Source organism: Eucyclogobius newberryi, unplaced genomic scaffold, assembly GCF_026437365.1.
Source record: "Eucyclogobius newberryi isolate DKJ021-1_F unplaced genomic scaffold, fEucNew1.0.hap1 SCAF_18, whole genome shotgun sequence".
NCBI classification, from domain to species: domain Eukaryota; kingdom Metazoa; phylum Chordata; class Actinopteri; order Gobiiformes; family Gobiidae; genus Eucyclogobius; species Eucyclogobius newberryi.
This window is the reverse complement of record NW_027315812.1, coordinates 16,530,209-16,549,661: the sequence shown is the minus strand read 5'-3', so window position 1 is coordinate 16,549,661 and position 19,453 is coordinate 16,530,209. Positions and strand designations below refer to the sequence as shown.

General features: G+C 39.5%; 1 protein-coding gene across 2 annotated transcripts in view; it reads left to right on the top strand.

Annotated features, from left to right (window-relative positions):
- Nucleotides 1-19,453, top strand: part of sema5a (sema domain, seven thrombospondin repeats (type 1 and type 1-like), transmembrane domain (TM) and short cytoplasmic domain, (semaphorin) 5A) — a 216,660-nt gene that overhangs the window by 147,540 nt on the left and 49,667 nt on the right. For both annotated transcript variants that reach the window (XR_011927715.1, XM_072450696.1), the window contains exons 11-15: nt 2,462-2,669; nt 6,762-6,879; nt 10,320-10,504; nt 11,041-11,184; nt 16,357-16,504. Coding sequence is in view for 1 of the 2 variants with exons in the window: in XM_072450696.1 (XP_072306797.1) it covers nt 2,462-2,669; nt 6,762-6,879; nt 10,320-10,504; nt 11,041-11,184; nt 16,357-16,504 (803 nt within the window). In the remaining variant the exon portion in view is untranslated. The remainder of the gene's footprint in view (nt 1-2,461; nt 2,670-6,761; nt 6,880-10,319; nt 10,505-11,040; nt 11,185-16,356; nt 16,505-19,453) is intronic.

Sequence of the window (19,453 nt, the reverse complement as noted above, 5' to 3'; positions counted from 1 at the left end):
CCTATGACTTGGCCTGAAACCTGACCCCGCCACCAGAAAAGTTACATACTGCATCTTGAAGTTAGCTTTATTGATGATACAAGAAGTCTGAAAAGATTAGTAATATTTTCCCTTAATGTTCCCAGTTATTTTACATCTAACTGAGTAACATCACCATCTTATACTTCAGACTCTTCCACCTCCTCCACTGCAGCACTGATTGTTACACTGCCCCTCCTTCTGATTGGCCGTTCTTTTGATCACTAAAGTGTGACAACATCATCGAGGCAAAACGCTGGGAAGGGCCTCCAAGACATGAGACGAGCTCTTTGTGATGCAACAGACTGTATACAGATGCTACATGGAGCTGACCCACTTCACTAATGCACCGTACACCTACTGGGAAATGTCAACATGATCTTTCCTTGTATCTGCTGTTATTTTAGGATGTCTCTCTCAAACAAAGGCGTCGTGCTCTGCGTGGCATTTCCCGTTTAAAAACCTCTCATTGTTTGCATGGGGTTTGTGATCAATGCAGCACTAGAGTGAAGCTGCCCACATCCAGCGCTCCCCCGACGCAGAGAGAGCGCTAATGAAAAGATCAGACGCTCTGCCAAGACTGTCGCCCCGAGTGGACTCTCTGTACCTAATCACATGTGGTATTAACACTTAGACACATCTAGATCGGTGTGGTTGCTGTAAAGGAATTGATTTCTTAATATAGGCTAAAAATGACACAAATGTAGCAGATTTGGGGTTGGGTTATACGATTTTAAATTGGGATATAATGGACGTTCTAACTCAGTGTTGGCTTATCTTGGCACAATGATATTTTAAAGGTCCTATTATTATGCAAATTTTACTTGTTGAGCTTTAAATCATGTTATAATGTCCTTAAAAACAGAGCAAGGTTTTTGTTATTTTTTTTGTTCAATGACTTTTTGGTTCAGATTCATGAAGCTTCCAAAAGTTAAAAAGTCCAGATAGATCTCAAACTGCCTCCGCTAAGAAGTTTAGCAGTAATAACGCTAGCTGCCGTTTTTTAAATCTTGATACCTGCTTCCTTTTTAAAGCTGTTAAAAGTCCTTTTTTTATTTGTGTACATCTTAATACATTCACAAGCAGTATTTTATGGGCTTTAAAACAACTGGGATGGACCAGCCAATCAGCTCCTGTTGATGAAACATAACATACTTTTTTATTAGCTGCGCATTATACTATTGGAGGGATTTTCAACAACAAAAAAATTTGACCATTTCCCTTTTTTTTTTTTTTTTTTTTTTTTTTTTGGGGGGGGGTGCGTAGCCTTTATTAGACAGGATAGGACCGTGTGAAATAGGGGATGAGAGAGAAGGGAGGACATGCAGTAAATTGTAGTTCGAACTCACGACACTGCGGCCGGCTGCACTTGGAGCCTGGCATGTGTGCTGTGCCTTAACCACTCCACCACGGGTGCACCATTTTAACAGCAGCGCCCTCTTTTGGCATTGAATATAAACCCATGTCAAGAATCTGGAGGTATAATAATGGCATTGATCTTATCCTGAGTCATACAAAGACTAAGGAGTGCAAAGTTCAGAACACTTGAATAATACATCCGGCTTTAACTACTGCAACCGAGGGGCGATACCTTGAAACAGGTCGGCCTTGAATTCAGAGTAAATTATGTATAAATATTGGGTGAAAAATAAGTCTTTGTGGATTAGAGATTATAGCAACTACCACAAATGAGAAGATTGCTGCTTCAAATTCAGACATGAATATATTACCAATCATCTCTTCCATATGGCAGTGGGTTGATATCCATATAATATTATGCTGAAAGATGTGTTTGATGCATAAGAATTTAGACAAAGTTAACTTTTCAACAGGTAATATGTTATGTAACGCCTGTTTGTAAAATAAAGCATGTCCCTATTAACCTCACTGTTAGTTCTTGATGCCCTCATGGTGAAATATAGTTAGTACAGAAAATCAGCATTACTTTCCCGACCTTCCCATTTGCCAGCAAACTTTCAACTGCATTAGCAATTCACCCTTTTCCCCTGGCATTGCACCTAATTACTTTTTCTGTACCCAGGGGACGCACGTGTAATGGATTATGTTTGTTTAAGCACTTCAGGAAGAAAATCTGCACCTATAACGAATTCCCACAGGGGCCTTTGCCTTACACGGGGATTTAAAAATAAAAAGGTCAAGGTGTATTCACAATGACATGCTTTTCAATACTTGGTTTATTTTGAAGAGGTTTAACTTGGAAGAAAAGAAAAAGTAGGACATAAATGATAGGTAGTCGGTTGCCATGACATTTTTTGTACATGTAGACTCTTACATGATGATGGCCTACATAAGCCTTTTGCTACAAAACTGGTTCACTTTCACACAATAATGGTTTGACCCACTTCTGTACACTGGAATAACTTTCCTCCCCATGCAGTCCTTTATTGTCCATCCTCTATTTGACAATTTTGTGTGTTTTCAGAATATGGAACGATCAGAAAAGTGCTCTCGCCTCTCAACCAGTCGACGGGCAGCTGCCTGTTGGAGGAGATCGAGTTGTTCCCGCCCCGGAAGAGGCAGGTCATCCGGAGTTTGCTCATCTTGCACAGTCGCAGTGAGCTCTATGTGGGCGTGCGCGACCAGGTCATCAAAATCCCACTCAAGAGATGCAGCTACCACAAGAACCGAGAGTGAGTACCAGCGAAAGCATCCGCGCTCATAAGGTGGCACTCACATTGCCCACACTATTCACTTCATGAGAGTGTTGTGCCAAGGAAATCCAGCAGTCAGACATGATGAAGTATAATCATATTTCATGACTTTTATTTACCTTACATTGCATTTATTGGCACATGTTCATTTATAAATCTTTACTCTACTTTCCTCACACTTACAGTCACACATAACACGTAAACATAATTCCGGCTATTGCCTTCGATCCCAGGACCACTTCCTCCGTCAGTCCCCGGAGTCCAGACTGAGATGGGAAAGAGAGCTTTTAAGTTCAGTGCCCCAAATGACTGGAATCTGCTCCAAAATGAGCTGTGTGTTTGAGTGTTTTGTATGAAAGTACTGTCCATTAAGGATTTGTAAATGCAAAACAGTGTTACATGTTTTAGCCGTGAGTGCTGCTGCCTCTTGGCCGGGTCACTCATGAAAAACGATGCAAAATGTTGAACTATTAGCACTTGGACAGACAAGCAAGCTCAATGGCCACTGGGATAATCGACAACAATGAGGTGAAAGAAAAAAATATGGTTAGAACATCCAAAGTGCTGCCTGAGCGGTAAAGACACATGTATGTCAGGCTCCAAATGTAGCAGGTCGCAGCGTCGTGAGTTCAAATCCCGACTACGACCATTTACTGCATGTCCTCCCTTCTCTCATCCCCATTTCACTCTGTCCTTTCCTGTCTAACAAAGCCTTTGGGCCCAAAAAATCTTTGAAAAAAAGTTAGGTATAAATAATAAACCAAACATGCACATTTTCATTGAACTGAACAAACAATTAAGTTTACATTTTTTTAATTTGTGACAATATTGACAATTTACCACACACAACACTGACAGAAACAGACAAATACAGACAACAGAAGACAATATAACATGACAAAAAAAGAGATTTTCCAACTTCACTTTTTCTTTTGTTTCATTACCGTACCATCTATTTTATTACAAACATGTGTATGCATCTTATTGATTCATTGATTCAGCAGCAGGTTTAGATTAATTTCAGTTTTGTCATAGTCAAATTGAGCCTGTACGCTGATAACTGGCCTGGAGTCTGGACCATTGAAGACCATTTTACCTTTTGTACCCATAAATCAGCCTGTCCTCCTCGTCTCTTATTGCCATTGACCCGCCATTCCCTGCTGCACTATTGCCAGTTTGTATATCAGATTTATCGAGCTGTCGTCTGCTATAGAATATGCTTCCGTCAAAGGCATAAATATTGGCAAAAGAAGACGGAACGCGATCGAGGCGTGAAGATTCAGCACCAGATTGGGTGGCCATCCATCACAGGCACACGAGAGTAGGAATCACACCTGCCGCCGTTATCTGGTGCACAATAAGGCCTTATCTGGAGAGTTAGGGCTGCGGCTTACGGCTGTTCACTGACAACATACACCACGGTCGTCATGGCTTCATCATTCTCAGCTCTGTTCTGTCTGTGGTATGAAAAACTAAATAAAAGAGTCAAGGGGTTATCAGAGGCCACTCATTGAGGCGTCACGTTTGAGTTATTACAGGAATGTTCTGTTGTTCTCAAACTGTGCAGATCATTGGTAGAAAGCTGATATGTGGCTTTCTTTTGTCAGGGTAAGGTCACTTAGAAGGTTAAATCAAGTCCTGTTTTACTGCAGTTTAGTTCAGGTTTAAATGTGGTTTGCTTCCCATTTGTGATTTAAAAAAAAAGTTGTATTTTATGACTGTGATTTGAATCAATGTGTTTCAAAGATAAATGTCTATCTCTGTTGTGATCCAGACTTTATTCTTTAGAAGCCTCTCTTTTAGCTTTTATTTAGACCTGCTTTAGTCCTGGTTCATACATTTTTAGGCCTGTTTCTACAGAGAGATTAGTTAAAGTCATTGTCGTAAAATGTTTAAGCTACTAAACTTTTTGTGCCAATCCAATCTGAGAAAATGATGAGCAAAATGTTCAATAACGCAAAATCTATGTAAAGTGAATATAGAGTCAGCCTTTTAGAATTCAATCTCCAGCTCAATCACAGCCATGCCATTCTGAAATGCATTCATTCAGTTTGAGTCCATTCTTTAAAGCTCACTCGGGACTTTCCCAGAGCAGACTCAGCTCCTCTGGTAAAGCCTCTTTTATGAAACTGAAATGGCAAGCAAAGAAAGCCAGACAAGCCAGGGATATGTCGTTTGCTGCTTTTGTGGGACAGCTCTTTGGTTTAATCTAGATTGGTCTTATTTAAGGCTAGTGAAGACCAGTACTTTTTTATGATCAAATATTTCATTAGGCTTGTTAAATTTGATATAGACTTAGCTCCTTTTCTGCTAATTTCCTCCTATTAAATATACTTTGAGATGTATTTCTTTGCGTAAAACATTCCACTGCTGTCTTAGTCTTTCGCCGATTAGTTCTCGTTTCCTTTTTACTAGACTGTGCACAATGATTAAAGCCCGCACAGCCTTTCGAGGGCAGGTATTGCTTTCCTCTCATTATGCAATACGTCACCTTGTCCCAACAGAAGCGCCCCATAACTCCTGCTGCCCCTCAACAGCAGACAATACGTCAGTCGCCTCGTGCGCTTTTCAGTGGCCCGGTACATGCGACCTGTGTCCTTGCTATAGCGCTGTTGTGGCCCCTGTCACGTCATCGTTATGGATGGCACTCATAACTTTTGTTTACGTTTCGTCGGGGCCACGTCAGGCCAAGCCCAAGTCTGAATCCAGGACGTGTGTCACTGAGCTGCCACTACCGCTGCGTCGCATTTGCATAAAACAGTTGCAATATGCATTTGTGTTATGCTCTTTATGCAGAGAGACAACTTGGCGACAGGGAGTTGTTGGATGGACGAGAATGAGAAATAATCTCTGTTTGTCCTTAATACGGCTTGCATTTCCACTACTTTTCAAATGCAGCGGAGTGAACCTGCTTTATTGTTGGTCATATTTGCTCTTCAAAATGTGTTGCATATTTATTAATAATACTGTTTTTGCATCAAACGTACCAGCTAGATATATTAATACAGTTATTTAATCTTTTTTTAAGGGGAAATATGTAACTATTCTGCTGAAAGTGTCATTGCTTTGCCTGAAATGTTCCACAGTTTGACCTTAAACATATGAAGAAACTGAAACATTTAAAAAAAAAAAAATGTAATCCCTTATTTACCCTTTCTCTGGCAGTGTTTTCTAAAGCCAAATCTATTTTGAAATACAATATTATTTCATCTTTTCTTGAGCCAATCCCATCAATAATATTGTGTATCAAAAAGAGAAAATCAATATCTGTTTTTGCAAATAAACTCTTCTCTTGTGTTATTCAGTTACTTGTGCTGTTACTGCAAAAAACTCTTTAAAAAGCATGTATTCTTACTTGGGCTCACCTCTCCAATGAACAGATCTGACAGGTAACTAGGCCGAGTGGCATTGGATAAGTTTATTAATGGCAGGCAAAGCTATAACATCTCCATGGAGACAAGCAGAGGGAAAGTATAGTACCCCGTTAAAGATTAGTTAAATGTCATTACCTTTCCAAACTAATGAAAATAATGACAAGAATGATGTTTGGGAAGGTATAAAATGAAAGAATGGTGGTACAGAAAGAGCGTAGGTCTGTAATCTTTATTCAAGGCTAAATTAAAGCCGTAAATCAGTAATTGCAAACATTCAAGTCAGTCACAGCCATTGAAATAACTAATGTCCTTTGTAGTTTAGGTGAGCTACAACTCTATCCGTCTTTAACCGCGTAAAACATTGCACTGTACCTGTCTTACACCTCATGCTCTTATTTTACTCTTGTCTGGTATCGTCCCCTAGTTACTCATGTCCTAGAATGGCCCTTTCTCCTCCTCTTCTATAGAAATCCTCCCTTTTGCACCAATTCTATTTTCTCTCTACTCTAATTTATCTCTCTCATTTCCTCCTCGCATTCATCACTCATCCCACCTTCTTATCTGCTAACGTTTTTTCAATCCCAGGTCTCATCTGTTTTGGTGTTGTAATCCGTTGTTTGATTCATTTCTGTTCGTATCATGACAGGCTGATAGAAGCTCATTAAATCCGATCTTGTGTCTCGCCGTCTCATTGCAGAGCGTGTGTGGGTGCGAGGGACCCCTATTGCGGGTGGGACATGCTACTGAAGAAGTGTACCACCCTGGAAGAGAGTGTCCGCATGAGCCAATGGGAGCAGAGCATTTCCAAGTGCCCCGTAAGTACCGTTGCAATCATCTGCAGTAAATAGATGGTATATATTTGCTGGCTGTGCCTTGACTTTAAACGTGAATAAGATAAGATAAGATAAGATAATCCTTTATTGTCCCACATGAATACAAAGTCCTATTATCTTCTGTCTTGGTTCTTTGATGAGGGCTGCTTTCTTTTCAGTATTCCACTCTTACTTCTGCAACTTACAAGCAAGAGAGATCGAGAGAGTGTCAAGGGATTAAGCATTTTGACTTTAAAGAGCAGTTTTCAGGGCGTGATCTGAAAACGATGGCATCTTCATTTGCATACAGCCTTATCAAATCTATATATTGGCGGCCAATAACTTGAACCTGATCTCATTTTGTTTATTTTCTTTCAAAATCATACATGGAAGAAGAATTCATGTTATTTACTTGTTTTTCTTCTGTTTTTCTTCTTGATCTGTTTTTGCTTTATCTGCTGCAAAGTGGGTAATTGTTGTAGCAATCCGAAACTGTCATCGTGGGCCAAAACTTTCGTCTCCAACCGTTGAACCGTATCAGCGCTAATAGTGGTACGGATGACAGTGCCACTTGAGTTGAGCAGGAGTTTTCAGCATTTTGTTCCATTTTGCCGTTAACATTAATAGCATGTGGTATTCCTGCGGTGTTAAAAATTTCACCGGACTGACTTTCTAGTCACTGATTGGACCAGGTGGCTTTTCATGTGGCTTTAGCAGTGGCCAAACGTCCACTGGCATCTGTTAGCAGAGCTGTGCCTGGGATTCAGCGCATCCTGTTTCCATTCAAATGTACACATCTATATGCATGCCCATGTTAGGCCCATATGTCCTCGTGTGCATGTAGCATATGTAGTGATTCCCATGTGAAATCACTAATGCCCGACATGTTTAGTCATTTATTCTTTGTGTTTATTCACTAGATGCTCTAATCAAGCAACACAGTAATGAATTATTTACAGCTTGAACCTGTAATGTAATCTTTATGTCAGTATAAGACGAGTTGTGTTAGGAACGGTAAGGAAGAATCAAATGATGTAAGAACAAAAGCTGACCTCCAGGTCATGACTGCTTCTTCTTTTCGCCCCTTCGTGTAAGCTGGAGAAAGTGTCTCAGGAGATAAAAGACCACATATCTTTGCTATGACTGCTGTTTCCGTAGTTAATAAAGGCATTTATCCTCATAGCACCATTTACTGTTAGAAAATTGTGTGTCTCACATACCTAACCATTTCAAGGTTTTATTCATCAATAGAGCAGACGTCAATTTCTCAGTAATAACCTCCACAGCTAAAATGTCTGCACAATGAGCCCAGATGAAGCCAGTCTGAGAGTCATAACGTTTGTCATTACTGGTCAGTAAAAGTCTGAAGCAACTGTATGGAATTAATACTGTACTCAAATTGAATATGGATGTCTGCAGAGGCCAGTTTTAACGCAAAGTTGCATAAAATTCAATGTAGCTGAGTTTCTCCTGATGACATGGCCATTGGTTTTGACAGATTTCAGGGCTTTTCAAACATTTACTTTGCATAAAACAGCACTGTCCCCATGTGAGATACTTAACCCTCTTTAGCACTGTGGCTGGTTTCAACAGGAAGGGCATCCAGCATTAAATATCCACCAAAAGCCACTGGTTCCTCTAAATGTGTGTAGAATTCAAAAGCAGATGAAGTGATTTACAATGAATGCTCTTGGGGAATATTATCTGATTAGATGCTGCATCTTTCTGCCATATCACTTATTGCCCCATCTGTAAGTGAAAGGTGCAACAGATGTAATATTGGCTTTTTCTTGCTTCCGAGCCAACTCATCCATCCAAAATTGGCCGCCGTTGCCAAACATTCCCAATTGAGGTTCACAGCAGCTTTCAATTACCAATAAGGACAGGCGTTATTTCTTCTTCCTCCAAAACAGCTGATATTTTTCATTCAAAGTGTTTTTTCGCTGTTCCAAACTGTTTCTTGGGAAGTAGCATTGCACATTCTCATATCATGCAGTGGTGGATCTTTGTGCCTTTTTGCTTTTAGCCTCCATGCCCTGAACGTCTCGAGAAATATCCAAACTGTCCTGCTGCATTCTGTTTTGCTTCAAATGTCTATTTATGTGTCTCCTTTTATTTCCTCATATTTCTGTGATTTCAATGCGTCGATTCACAGCATTCATTTTCTGGGAAACACTTTTTCTGTCTCATCATATCCACAGCCCATCTTCCTGCATCTTTCTTGTGTTAACGGTGCGCTGTGTCCTAGTGACTGAACAGTTTGGGATGTGCCGGAGATGGGGATGTATTTTTGCATCGGTTTGAGAAATTGATTTTGGATGCTGCCACATGGGCTTTGTTTCCCAAAAGCCACAAATACCTAAGTTGTAATGAGTGCTTTCCAGGAAATCCATTATTCTCCAAATATTGTGTGGCTCACTATGGGGATTTGAAACACATCACCGTCTCTTATATTGCCCTTCTTACTCTAAATTATATCTGTGTTACCTTTTAAAACTTGTGATTCAGTCAGCCTTTGTTCACCAATGATTGAGAGTTCAGGTCATGCTTTATGTTGACCATTCTGTTGACCTTTTCAACCTTTTAACATTCAGTATTAACCTGATATGCAAATGCGACTTAGGCGAGAGACGGCAGGTGAACAGGAACCAAATCTTGAATTTAGGTATTTTAATTTGGAACTTCTTGTGTGTTGTTGCATATAGTTTACTTATGTAAATGTAAGTAAAACATGAATTACAAGTTTTTCGTCATGTCAAATCTGAAAAATGCTTGTTGACATTTTGTTGACATAAAAATGTACAGAGGGGATTTTTTTTAGTAACATTTGTCCTCTGAATTTAAACCATCCCTCAATGTCACGGTGGCATCTCCTCATCAGAAGGAGAAAGGCAGAGAGTCTTTGTTACTAGGTGATGGAGCGGCTCCGTGGGCTTATCCCATTTCGGCACGGCCTTTGTGGTCCGCGGAGGCTACTCAAAAGACCAGCTTCTGTCAGCTGGGTCCTTCATAGCATGCAGGCCCGGAATTGAGACACGGCAACAGATTTCGAATGACATACTGGCCTTAAAGTCCAGCAGCCCCGATCAGATGGAACGAGTCTTCTTAAATACTGGGAGGAGCTGCAGGGGAGACTCTGGATTGGCCTGCTCCACCAATTAGAGGGTCAGGAAGCAGCAGCACGAATCCCGGCCAAAGTGCAATCCTCAAATCTCAAACAAGAACTCACATAGAGAAACACATTTTAAATACACAAAAGGAAGAGGAACTGCAAGTCAGGGGCCGTGTTATGAAATATGTTGCTTTAAGTGCAGATTAAGTGAAATTGTATGTGTTGACTGAACAAAACAAATCACTTGTGCTGATAAAAAGATCAACAATGCTACTGTAATGCAAAAGGACATATTTCAGATGCACTTACGGTACTTCGGTGCTCTTCTCAGGTGCGAAACGTGACAGTGGACGGAGGTTTCGGCGCCTGGTCCAGTTGGTCCATGTGTAGCCACAGTGATGGAGGAGGAAATGCGGGGGCGTGTCTATGCCGGACCCGAGCCTGTGATAGCCCCGCCCCTCAGTGTGGTGGACAGCAGTGCCACGGCATCAGTGTGGAAGTGGCCAACTGCTCCAGGTAACACTCAAAACATCGTAGATCACACTTGCTTCATCACACCTTCTTACACAGGGCACTAAAAGAAACCATGTTAACCCCACTCTCACTCGTGTGTCATAGGTTGCATATTCAGAGCCTGACACTTGTGCGGAACGTGTTGATTGGTTGTTTTTTACGCTTCTTTTCTGCTCTCAGATTTAACATTTATTTTAATGACACAATGGATGCATTTTGATCATATTCGATTAGCTAGTTCTACTTCTTGTTTGGGTATATTCCATGTATTTAACTTTTGATTGTTCATCTTCGTTTTGGACATTGCGCCTTACCCAACAACTACTTAAGGCATTGAACACAATGAGCAATGACATAATATTAATTTAGTCATTATCAAATGAGATAATTTCACCTTAACTGACTATTTGTTTTGTTTGTGGCTCACTGACTGATTTAAGTCGCATTTCTGAACAAAGATCATATATTTTCTAATTGAGAGGTTATCAAAGTCGTCAATGTTTTTGTAAGGCTGTCATTATGTCTTTGTGTCTCCCTAGAAACGGTGCATGGACTCCCTGGACGTCGTGGTCTCCCTGCAGCACCAGTTGTGGTATCGGCTTTCAGGTCCGGCAGCGCTCGTGCAGTAACCCAGCTCCGCGGCACGGAGGACGCGTCTGTGTGGGCCAGAACAGAGAAGAACGGTAATACACACACTTCCAAAACAACATATGTCCACTTGAGTCCAGGCTGAGCTACGGGTGGCGAAATTGAGAAAAAATTAACGTAAATTATGTTCTTTAAAACAGCAATCAGATTATATTTTTGCAATCCATGTGAAATCTAATTGTACACACTTGTTGGAACTATTTAAATATTATCTTGCAGACAATGGATATTTTAAGATGCTACTAAGCTTAGTGTTTATTCAAAAGTATTCTGACTCTAAAGTGTGATAAATGTGTTTACCAGTAGAGACCTAGCAGCATAATATTTTGTTCAATGGCTGGATGTACTTTCTTATACAGTTTTTGCTGATGTATCCTCGAGCTGTGTGCATTGCCCTCTTCTTTAAAATAAAAAAAGACTCACATTTTTTTAATTCTTAGATAATTATTGAGCTTTTGTATACATACATCATTTGAAGTCGGTATTGTGAGGAATAATCCCTTTGTAAACATCTATGTGCGGATTCCAAAAAACTCTCAAGCCTTCAAATCAAATCAAATCAAATCAATTTATTTTTGTAAGGCCCAAAATCACAACAACAGTTGCCTCTGAGGGCCTTGAAATATCATGATACTATAAAAAGTCTCTGTCAGTCAGGTCAAGATGTAATGGGCACAGGGTTTTTTTAAGTTAAGTTGTATCATGCTACCGCTTTCTAATTAGTTTATTTATCTAATTTCTTATATTATTATGTTACATTTTTAACCCGTTTTCTCCCCTTTTGCTCACATGTTCAAACTCGGGCCCTGGATTTTTTCTGAGTCCAACAGAGGTATAGTGTACTCTGGAAATGGAGTCATTTGGCCTCCAGGGCCCTTTGGCACACATATTCATTGTAGGGGATTCTTACTAGCACAAGTACGTTAAGGTTATTCATGTTCTCCCACTTGTGAAAGAGGGTCACATTCAAAGTTGATATTGATTAAAGAATTGTATCAAGATTTCAAAATGTGTTTTATTTTAAGAGTAATTTGGGGCACCAGCCATTGATTAGGCTTTTAACAATGCTATAATTAAATATCTAAATTAATAAATTAATTAAAAATTGACTTATTCATCTGAAGAACGTAACCACGACATTGACCCCTTTTCTGGAAATGAATGAACACTTTACCAAATGCTGTTTATGAAGATTTATTAACCAAATATTTAAACAGATGAATTTGGAATATGCAAATGAGTCGAGGGCTGACAGAGATTCTAGAAATGATTGTTCTAGAACTAGATCTATCTAGTTGTGTTAGTTAATCTAAGGTGATCTCATCAGCCAGATTGTGAAATACATGCGTTTTTCATATGACCAGAAGCAGGAGCTATGATCCTGAGGAGATGGGCCTGTGTCTGTCCGTGTCGCCTCCAGGGGTCACTCAGGGGTCACACTGGGAGAGACTTGGCTCGGTCCACACGCTGGGCAGGGTACGGACAGGACCGTGTCAGGTTGAAGAAGCACTGGATTGAGTTCAGTGATTTGTTCTCCTTGGCTCTGAGGCGTTCTCAGATAAAAAGGGCCGTTGCACTGATTCACCGATGAGGGTGGTCTGAAGAGACTCCCTTTTATTGTAGACTTCAAAAGCTGCAAAAGGTCCTTTGCTTGAGTTTGCATGATGCAGTGTTAATCATGTCTAAAAACCGGGCACAGACTTGGGCACAGAATTTATGAGAGAGAAAAGTTCGCTCCTGGAGTGTTTTTTTTTCCCGTGTGTTAGCTTAGCATCGCTAGGTCAGAGATAAGCCCTTTTTCTCATCCCCCGGTTGAGGTCATTCCTTTCTTGAAGACCTGATAGAACTGAGTTGGTCTGCTCCCCTCGCTTTCTGACAGACCCCTGGGGGTTGGGTTATGGCGCCATTGCTCAACCAAATAGCGCGCATGCCAAGTCAGCTGATCAGAAAAAATCCGGACTAATGCAGCCATTATTTAGCATTTACATTAGGCCGCATAGTTACAAAGAAAATATTGTTCACAAGATGAATTATAAAACTGTTAACTGAACATGCAGAACACAGTAACATTATGTACAATAAATGTTTACAATAAAGTAACAATTAGTCTCTTTAGCATTTTAGCTCTTGTCTTGCCTTTGATCCCAAAGCAGTCGTTTGATGGAAAAGGTTTTTCCCAACACTCAAATTGTGAAGTCTCTGCTCCTGCAGAGATGTCATAAATCTCCAGTATCATGGTACAACCTTATTCCCGCATTCATGTCACCATGGCAACATTCAGGAGTCAAACTAGTCAGCCATCAAGCAAGAAGAGCAAAACCTTCATTCCACAACAGGAAACTGGACTGGACTTATATTTATATACGTCCCGCTTTGAAGCCCTCAAAGAAAGCAAGCCTCCAGACAAATATGCTGTTCTAGGTGCACTAAGCACTTGGCAAAAGTTATTATTATTTTTATTTTTTTTTGCAAACGCACTGCTTGCCAGAGTACATAGAAGACTTCCAAACTTGAAACTATGAAAATATCACTGGACACATTGATTTTCCCACCTGCTTGTGTTCCTTCTTAGACTTGTTTGATCTCACTACTCTGAATATGTGCTTTGTTCAGCTGTTTAAAACACCTTAGGCCGCTTAGAGGCCAGCTGCGAGGGCGGAAAGGATTCCTCTATGAAAGAAGAAAAGGAGAGAGCATTTTTTTGAGAGGAGAAAAAGCTGAAATGGTGACTTGAATAGGCACATGGTATCATGGTTTTACATAAAAGAAACTTGCTAATGGAGGCCATTTTGGATCATATTAGACCTCTTGTGTGGATTCTTTACTTAACACATTTAAACGGTAACCAGTTAAACCACTCATAAAGGCTCCGTCAATCTGCTGTCAAGTGGGAAATAAGTCCAATTCAAAATAGGATGTCAGTTACATGGCTTTTATTATGAGCTATTATAAACTTTATATTTACTATCTTCTCTTGCCTTAGTTTGCTTGACATTTGTCTGTAAAAAAAACTGCATCTACATCAGTCTAACTGCATCTGCTTGTGCTTTGAAAAGGGAAGTATGTTATATGAAGCTAAAACAATAGCTATTGTCAAAAATTATTATTATTATTATGTTAAAAAACACAGAGGAGCTTCATATAATTAGCCGTTATATACCGAGTGGCCAAGTGCTTTGACTTCTGGAATGGGAGACTAAAAAAACTAAAAAGAATAAAATCCAGGTATGTTTTTGATGAGCATACAAACTTGTAGCATGCTTAAAAGCCAAACGAAATAAAGTTTAGTATAACACACAGGCCCACAAAGTGTTTTGCAGGGTGCAGAATTTTTTCTATCTCCAGTAAAGTTGTTTATTTACATTGTCTTGTTTGGATCTATGCCTGAGCCCTATTCCCACTCATGTCCAAGCATAAGAGGAATCCTTATGTCAGCATATTTATTCAAAGTGAGAACCAAAAGCTCAGAGGTCCAAAGAATTTCCCTTGTTCTTTGGCCATAAGCTCAGGGCTGATTGTGCTCCAGCAGCTTTAGAAGATAAAGTCACCGTTTTGAGAGTAAGGCATCGCTTTGAGCCTAAATCTGGCTTGTTAAATCCTGCATTATGAACCTTCTGTTGATATTTCCCTTAGCACGCCGACAGTGTCCACACTGCTTACTCAGCCTGTAGTGGATAATTACAGACTTGTGCATTTGGGGTATAAGGGAAGATTAGATATAATGGACCAAAGCCGGGCTGAAATTATAAAAAAATGTGAATGCAATTTTCAAGCTTCAAATAATTTGTGAATGTAAGCTGTTTCTTTGCACGTGTTCTGATACCTTGAAACATTAGAGAGTGTACAGCGTGCGAGATGAACAACCAAGTCCCCTGACCTGTAAAATTGCTCAATTGCTAATTTATTTCCAGAAAAATGGTCAATGTCACGGTTACGTTCTCATAACCTTCAGATGACGGACTATTAATTGCTAAAAAATAATGAATTTAGATATTTGATTAGAAAATTGGTAATTGCCTTAACGTTGAGCTTGGTGCGCCACATGACTCATATAATATACTAAATAAACTTACCCACACTCTCAGCAAGAGATAATTCTTTAATCAATATCAACTTTGAATGTCGCCCTCTTTTGTACGTGGGAGGACATGAATAACACTGCAGTATTTGGACTAGCAGAAATACTACAATTGAAAACAATGAAAACATAATTTAAATAACTCATCTCATCATTTTAAAGTGTCCTGAGTATCTATTTCAGTGTGCTCCTTAAAACAAGCACGTGCCCAACCTCAAGTGCAATAAACTCTTTTTATAGTAGCGTGTGTAACAGATATAAAACATATTATATGACAGTAATAAGCCTTGGTGTGATTGTTAATGAGATTCAGTTATTAAGTATAGTAGACACAGTAGTAAACTTGTCTTGTAAAACTATGTAATTAGAAGTGATGCATGTGTCGTGTGGCTTTTTATTGCAAATAAACTGTGAAATATATTGAACGTGATTGAAATACGTAATGAAATGTACTCAACTTTTCCATAAAGAATGTGATGAATGTGAATCTTGACCACTACAAAGAAAGGCTAGGGAATTACAAAACATTGTTATAACTACACTTTAATAGACAGTCAGACCTTTTGTAGTTACTAGAAGGCAAAAGTGCACTGACATCTTTAGTGGCCTTCTCAGATTATTTTAACACTGTCTTATGTCATTAAGAGTCCTTATGTCATTTAACATCATAAAAAACCCTGATACAAGGCTTCTGTATGTGGGTAGTGTATAATAACAGATGCACTCAACCATCTGGCAGGGGGAAAACTGTTCATTTAACTATAAATATCTTATTATAATTAGAATAGAAATGTATTTGATTTATATGGCACATATTTGGACGCTCAAAGACGCTTTACATTGCATTATTCATTTACTCCAAACCTGGTGGTATAAGTTTAATGCCATTACAATGTAATAAATGAAATAAATATAATAAATACATCTATTTTGTTGTTCATTTACAAACGTTGCCACTTTTCCTCAATATAAAAGTTAATCATCTACATAACAATGATCTAGACAAATTACTCACCAACCGCGTTATTCATTTGATTGTATAACTTTAAATTGCATAACTTTTCCTCTTCCGCTCATTTAGTAAATGATTGAATAAGAATCTCCCACTCATGTTTTGTTTTTCCCTCAGATACTGCAATGAGCATCTGCCCTGCCCTCCTCACGTCTACTGGTCCGCCTGGTCGCCATGGGAACGCTGTAACGTGCCCTGCGGTGGAGGCATCCAATCACGACGCAGGACATGTGAGAACGGAGACGACTGCCCCGGCTGTGGACAGGTACGACTGGACCTAATATAACTGTGTGTTAAGAAGAAAATGCATGAGTAAAGTATATGAAGTATATGAAGTATCCCATCTGATCTGAAGTTAAAGTAACAGTACGTAACTTTCTAGAGCTGGCACTTCACCTGAATGAAACAATAGACAGTTAAAACCGTACTTTGGAACATTTCTCTTGGCGATAGATACATTGTATGCTATAATGTGGACTATTGTAGCAAAAGGAACAGAATTTCAACGGAAACAAGCAGGAAGAGGTTCTTCCAGACTAAATATGAGTCAGGTTTGTGGAGATGCAAGCCCACTCACAGAAATAACACAAAGTTGTACCACCTAAAACTTAACCTGTTCTACAATTAGCTTAATATTTGTAATTCATAGGTTTCAGAATGATGATAAATTAGGACCATTGTCATAAGAATTAACAATGTATTTATTTGTATCCTCAAATAGTTCCATATTATTATTCTATTCATTCCAAATCTTATACTGTTGTATCTACAAATTCTACAAATCCTTTTGCTAACAAAATGTTTCGTACTGTATTCTTACAGCGACATAAATCACAATATGTTGATGCTGCATAAGTTCAGCTCAGCATAGACGTTTCATGTTTCAGTTACAGTCTCTTTTTACATGTGACATAATCCAGCCTGGAGACAAAGTCATGAATGTACCGTGCAGCTGTAGGTGAGCCAAGAGTTGCACTCAAGTTGAACTACTTTGTTTGCTGTAAAATACATTTGGCTTTTGAAAACTTTCCAAAAAATAAAGTAACAGCCACTGATTCTTTGTTTAAATCTATTTCTGTTAAAAATGAAAAAAAATGTGGGAAAAGTCACCTCTGCACATGTAATGCCATTACAGACAAAACAATAACATTTGAATGCAGACAAGCAGGTGGTGGACCCTCAAGTTTACAGTATGCACCTTTAAATAGTTCAACACAGCCGGACAAACTGAAAAAAATAACTTTCTTGCACTTCCAACGAGTACAATCATCTCTGTGCTCGTGTGTTTTTTGAGTCATGTTGAGTCTGTAAAGGAACTGTCTATACCACACATACATATCATGCTTCTCCCCTTTATTACAGGGCCCATTTAACAACATCCACACACACATTCAACACTCAGAATAAGATCACACATGAAGCTCATTTCCACAAAGGCTGCTGTGATGTAAGCGACGGAGTGTTGAAAGGCGAGCTCCAGCGCTGACCTTTGTTGACAGAGCGATGAGACGCCGCGTGTTATTTCTGTTCTCTCGCACATACCATCTCCAGAGCATGTAAATAAAGACGCAATGAACACGAGAGCTTCTTCTGCCTCTCCTGTGCCTCCTGGAAAGGGATTACGCAATTTGGGTCGGGGCCTGGAGTGGGGGATTATTTTAGTTTCAATGAGCGAGTATGAAAATATTTGAAATACGTCGTTGTAAATGGAGCTGGAAACGGTAAAGTGCGTTTCAAAGAGCAAAAAAAAGCACGATTTCTGCTTTGTAAAGGTCTTACAAACAAAACTTCAAAAATATATCAGCCTTGAGTGTTTTAACGCTTCTGTGATGATGGCAGAGTGGTTAGCCCAATCTCAAAATGAATACCACATTTTGGTAGTCGCAACTTCTTCCCAGTAACTACCGTAGTTGATATTTAGTCGGGACCCAGATTTTGCTTCAATTGCTGTGCATAAACATAAGAAGTAGAAGATTTAAGATGTTTTATTACAGAAATCTTGTGTAATACTATATCTTAGAGTGTTTAAAATAGAAAGTGTATTGTACTTTGCAGGTGTCAGCTTGGAAATACAGAAAGGCATTTACTTTACTACTTTACTTTATTAAGGCTTGAAGGGTTTACAATTCATAAAGTCTGCTTTGTACTAAATGTTCATACCGTATATCATGTTTCATTAGGTCTGCACAAACTAAAAGTGCACAAATTGAACCTAAACTTTGCTCCAAATTTCCTCTATAAACATTTTTTTACAAGTATCCCACTCATTCATAATAAAACCCACTATAAATGATGCATACGTTATATTTACATGCACTTACAGAACACCAGGTTATATCTCCTACCAGACTGAAGGGTTGACCCGTGTGTGAGGCGACGACGAGCAGGCGACATTAAACAAGCCATTTAGCAAAAACGGCACATCCCGCAGCTTGTTTAATGGCCCGTTGTAAAGCTAAATCACACACTAGCAACATTATGAAACCCTCGCCATATACACAGCGTCATATAATTCCCCGTGACACATTAGTTTGTTCGGGAAAAAACTCCAATGAAAAAACTGACCTTCCATTAAATAGCAATTTAGCAGATGCGCCTTGTCAGAATAGGTTTCTTTCTTAGCATTTGGGTCTAGTTTGTAACGCTGCTGTCAGTCTGGAGCGAGCGGGATGCCTCTGCTTTGCCTTGTGAAGTGAAAGTGACTGGGGGCCACGGGGGAACCTCAGCGGATTATCTGAAAAACTCCTCTGACAGGCTTTGTTTCAAGTGTTCTTGATGTGGTGTAAATTAGAGCCGACGGATTTGTTTGAACAAGAAGCACAAACGGCAATCAAATGTCAGTGTCAGTTGTGTTGAATGTTGAATTTAATATTTGTTTTCGCTATAGTTGTGTTGGGGTTGGTCTTCAAAGTTTATTTAAGTTGAAGTGAAGATTTAGCGAGTTAGACGGCGAGTAAATGCCAGGTTGTGGGTGGAGATGGGGGGTAAGTGAACACTGATATTTGTTTAAGTTCACTGAAACATGTATGGACCAATTAAGACACAACTCTCCTGAAGTAGCACAACAGCAAATTAAAGCTAAAGCTCATATGTGGTTCAAAGTAATATTACAACACGATTATTGATGTGATTATTGATGTGTATTAATTGGAGTCGACAGGTTGCTCTTCAGCGCGACTCATTAGCTTTGCGACTCTCGTCTTCAGCTCCCGTA